Source organism: Lipotes vexillifer, unplaced genomic scaffold (genome assembly GCF_000442215.2).
Source record: "Lipotes vexillifer unplaced genomic scaffold, Lipotes_vexillifer_v1.1 scaffold647, whole genome shotgun sequence".
NCBI lineage: Eukaryota > Metazoa > Chordata > Mammalia > Artiodactyla > Lipotidae > Lipotes > Lipotes vexillifer.
In genome coordinates, this window is record NW_006793865.1 from 90,473 (window position 1) to 95,619 (window position 5,147).

The 5,147-nt window shown below is 37.8% G+C and overlaps 1 protein-coding gene across 1 annotated transcript in view; it reads right to left on the bottom strand.

Annotated features, from left to right (window-relative positions):
* Positions 1–5,147, bottom strand: part of SPEF2 (sperm flagellar and cilia associated 2) — a gene marked incomplete at its 3' end in the record, with an annotated part of 107,407 nt that overhangs the window by 89,770 nt on the left and 12,490 nt on the right. Inside the window, exon 2 of the mRNA XM_007466842.1 lies at positions 4,325–4,427. Coding sequence (XP_007466904.1) covers positions 4,325–4,427 — 103 coding nt within the window. The remainder of the gene's footprint in view (positions 1–4,324; positions 4,428–5,147) is intronic.

Here is a 5,147-nt window from a genome sequence, read left to right on the forward strand (position 1 = left end):
CGCTGAGCCTGCGCATCCAGAGCCTGTGCTCCGCAACGGGAGAGGCTACAACAGTGAGAGGCCCGCGTACAGAAAAAAAAAAAAAAAAAAAAGAAGGGTCCTTTTCCCCACTAAATACACTATTACAAAGGTCATATCCACAGATTTACTAATTCTTGCCTTCTTTAAAATACCATGTGCCCTGGAAAAAATGTGGGTTGTTCCAGGAACTAAAGATTTGGTTGTCAGGACAAGTAAGTCCCTCTCCCCATGTTAAGAGAGGTAATGACTCAGTGGAACAGAAAGTGAGTCCTTTGCAGTGAGTGAAAGGCAGGACTGCTACACATGATAATACTCAGGGCACACTCCTGTGCAGGGGCGGGGCAATACCTGGCATGAGGTTGTTCTATCCAAAAAGGGGCTTCTTTTACTTTGCACAGAGGTCTCTCTGTTCACTAAGACCTGTGTCTTCACCGTTACCTCCATCCATATGGGGTCCCTATCTCCATTTCACACAAAGGCCTTCCATGGCCTGGCTAACAAGAGCCAACCTAGTACATGTGAAATACTGCACGCATGATCTGATCAGTATGGTTCTTTAAGTTTTCTGTACTGAACCAGATATGCTTTCTGAAATCATTCATTTATTTAATAGAGAAACATTATTGTGTGCCTGCTATGGTCCAGGGACAATGCCTGGAGCACAGAGAATAAACACACTATGCAACTTTGAGCAACTTTGCAATCTAGTTAACGAGTAAACATTCATATATTCATTATCAAACATTATTTGGGCTCCTTCACGTGGCAGTAACTCTGATAAGAAATGACATATAAATAAACAATTATAACTTAATGTGATTAAAAAAAAGGGATATCCAAAGTGTTATTAAAACAATGAGAAAAAAAATAAAAACAAAGAGGAAAAGAAAATTAAATCTGCTAGGGGACCAAACACAGTTTAGAGAAGGGGTGGATTTTTAGCTGGATCTTAAGGATGAATAAAAGTTTCTCATGGTGGAAGTGAAGGACAAATGTTAATATGCAAAGTTGCAAGGCATAACAAAAACACATGATGTGTTTGTGGACCAAAGCAGTTTATGTTAGGGCTCCAGACCGGTGGAAAATGTGGCTGGAAAGGTGGATGAGGGTCACACAGGGAAGCATTTTGTAAGACAGGCCTTGAGAAACAGAAACTGGAATATCTAAAGTTTCTTAAGCTGATGGGAAACCACACTTAAAAATGTGGGTGTAGAGCTCTATCTGCCTATGGAGAAGTTCAAACAAGGTGTCTAAATGCAGGATTTATCAGGATATGCAGCCATTCATTAATTCAAAAAACATTTACTGAAAGCTAAACATGTGCCAGGCCTGTGATGGCCCTGGGGATGCAAAGAAAAGTAACTCATACCCATAACTTTAAGGCACTTGAATGTACAATGTGCAACGTGAAAGAGACACAAAAAAAGAAACTGACAACAAAGTGACCAGTGTTATAATAAGTAAATGTACAAGATAACTTTATAACTTTCATAAAGGGATAATAAGCAGCAACAACACAAAAGGATTGGAAACCTGGTTACGTGCAGACCATCACAAATCAATCTGGTCATATGAGAACTTGTGAGAAAGCAAAAGGAGAAAAGAAGGGCATAGACACTGACTTAGCTAGCTACCCTGGAAATCTTATACCTTAGAGGCTGATCCTGGCTTCCATTGGAGGGGAGGAAATTAAGATAGAAGCAGGGTGGGCACACGGCTAGGAGCTCAGGAAGAGGAGGCAGTTGGGGCTAAGCTGTGAAGGACCGAGTATCCCTTGCCCTTGAGGAAGAGATGTGAGACATGGGGTGTAGGGTATGTATTAGAATGTTACCCAGTACCCTAGAAGCTTAAGAAATTGTCTGGGATTAGCAACAGAGGCTTATTTGGCAGAAAATGTATTTCCAATCCATGGCTCCTCTTGTATTATACTATTATTACCTGTACAACTAGCATAATCTGGATTGTGAAAGAATGACTCACCTCTAGAATGGAGGTACCAGATTCTTTTGCCTTAAAGTCTTGCAACATACGTACTGCTCAATGGAAGCCTACTATTCCAAGCAACCAAAAACTAAGAAATACTTGAGTGGAAAATATCAGGTTAAAACATGGAGAGGGAGCAGGATGTCAGGAATGGTAGAGCAAGGACCTCCAAAAATCCATTCCTCCATAAAGGCAATAATAAAACTGACAAAAATTATGAAAATCAACTTTTTCATAACTCCAGAAATTATCCAAGAAACATTTATTTAAGAAAAAACTTAATCTCAGTTAAAACAGAGAGCTTTTGATCGTTTTAACTTGCACTATTCCCATTCCCTTCTCCCCAGCTCTACAGTAGCCTTGCAACAATAGGAGCTGTAAAAACCAGCAGCCTAGCAGTCATCAGAGAGGACAAACAGGTTTCAACCTTCTCAAAAAGTCCTATCCTCAGGACATTGTCATTATTTGATATCTTTTAGAGCTCAATCACTGAAAAAAGACTTATTCCCAGGGTATTAGTGAAAAACAATCAGTGGCAATTGTTTAAGATCACAGCTACCTAAGGCAGTGATACCACTGAAGCAAATAAGAGCCTACCCAAAAACTTAAAAGGAAGATATAATATATTAATATAATATATATATTCCTGGAGATCTAGAGGGCCATATGCATGTGTAGGAATGTTTGGATAAGCAGGAAAGACAGAAGGAGGCCCAAATCTCTCACCTCTAGCTGATCTTGAGGTCCTGTATAAGCAGGAAGTAAAGACTAAGGCAGGGTTGTAAACTGTGAAAGCATTGGAGACACCTTAACATACTCACAGTCTCTCAGTCAGGAAAGATTTATCAGTTTAAGATATCTTAAAATATCTTTAAGATATTTTAAAATATCTCTGTTCATTTTCTGAGCTCTGTTCATTTGCTCTATTCACTGAGCTAACCAAGCAGAGTCTTCAGCTGCTGTACACAACATGGAATACAGACTTTCCAAAATTAGCCCAAGAGAGTCATTAAACAAACAAGAAGCAGCAGCAACAACAAACCTTGGGAAGGTGGGATAATCTGAGTTAACTTGTATTATTTTAAATGTCTATTTTCAACAATTATGAGACATACAGAGAAAAAGGAAAGTATGGTCTATATATAGGGGGGAAAAAAGCTCAATAGAAACTCTCTGAGGAAGCCCAGATGCTGAATTTATTAGACAAAGACCTTAAGTCAGCTATTATAAATGTTAAAAGAACTAAAACAATCCATTTTTTAACCATTAAAAAAGAAAGTATGAGAACAACATCTCAACAAAAATAGAATACCAATAAGGAAATCGAAATTATAAAAATAAGAACCAAGTGGAATTCTAAGGTTGAAAAGTACAATAACTGAAATGTAAAAATTCACTAGAATAGCTCAACAGGAGATTTGAGTTGTCAGAAGAAAGAATTGGCACACTCATAGATAGATCAACTGAAATTATTTATAGGAGAAACAGAAAGGAAAAAGAATGAAGAAAAGTGAACAGAATCTCAAAACACATAAGCTCATTCTAATCATGAGAAAAAATATCTGACAAATTCCAGCGGAGGAGCAATGTACAAAATACCTGACCAGTTATTAATTTTTCTAAACTGTAAAGATTATCAAGAACAAGGAAAGTCTGAGAAAGTATCTCAGCCAAGAAGAATCTAAGGAGACATGGCTATAAAATATAATGTGGTATCCTGATGAGATACTGGAACAAAAAACACATTAGATAAAAATTATAACAAATCTTTGGTACAAAATGTACCATACGAATATAAGATTGTAGCAGTAGGGGGAAATGGATGTGAACAACATGGGAACTCTCTGTACTATCTTTGCAATTTTTCTGTAAATCTAAAACTGTTCAAAATAAGAAGTTTGTTTTTAAAAATCAACAAAGCCTCAGAGACCTGTGGGATACTGTCAAGTACACCAACATACACGTAGTGGGAGTCCCAGAAGGAGAAGAGAAAGAAATGGGCAGAAAGAACTTTTGGAGAAATGATGGGCGAAAGCTTCACAAATTTGATAAAACACAGGACTGCAGGAATACACAAGATATTAAAATGGGGCCCATCTAGAGATGAGGGCTTGCTGCAACCTTATAACTTTCTCTCCTTTGTACTCCTGGGACAATGAAGTATGTATATGTGAGGAAGCAGCAATTTCCATACCAATGGATGCTTGGCTGGTTTAGAGGAATCTTGTGGTAAATGATTCTTTAATGTTAACTTTGGGCTAAAACCATCCAAATGCCAAAGGAATTGACCTTTTTTAAAGTAAGGAATAATCTCACTAACCTGCTTTCTGAAAATTCTGCAAAATCATCCTGAAGTGCAAACTTGTGCAACACTTCTCCAATTAGATAGCCATTGGAAAATGCCTTTGCAAATGACTTGGGACCTGAATTTTAGAACGTGGAGATTAAAAAAGTAAATATAATGTTGTACATAGAGTTTATATATTTTCATTATATACACATAGAGTAAAACTCCATAATTTAACTTGAACTCAAAATGTCATGAAAATACTTCTAAAAACATCTTGTAATAACCAAATGAAAATATTGAAGTTTAACAGTAGACATCTTATAAAGACCCCTGAATAAAGGTAGATCAGTAGTTGATAACATATGACATTTTGAATGAAAAGAAAACTTTTTTTTTTTTTTCCTGTGGTACGTGGGCCTCTCACTGTTGTGGCCTCTCCCATTGCAGAGCACAGGCTCTGGATGCGCAGGCTCAGTGGCCATGGCTCACGGGCCCAGCCGCTCCGTGGCATGTGGGATCTTCCCGGACTAGGGCGCGAACCTGTGTCCCCTGCATCGGCAGGTGGACCCTCAACCACTGCGCCACCAGGGAAGCCCAGAAAAGACAACTTTTGATCAAACCGAACAAAACACAACCAATAAAACATATAACCTTAGATCTAAAAACAAACCTTCAATATATTTTATAAAAATATACTCTAATACCTTAGTTATCAGTAAAACCTGTGGATGATGATTTCATATTCTGGCCAGGTAAGGTACAGTCTAACTTCTTTAAACCTCAAAACTTAATTTTAACCATTTTGCAATGGAAATTTTACAGAAATCATCTGCATCTTCTTAAATAAAGCCTG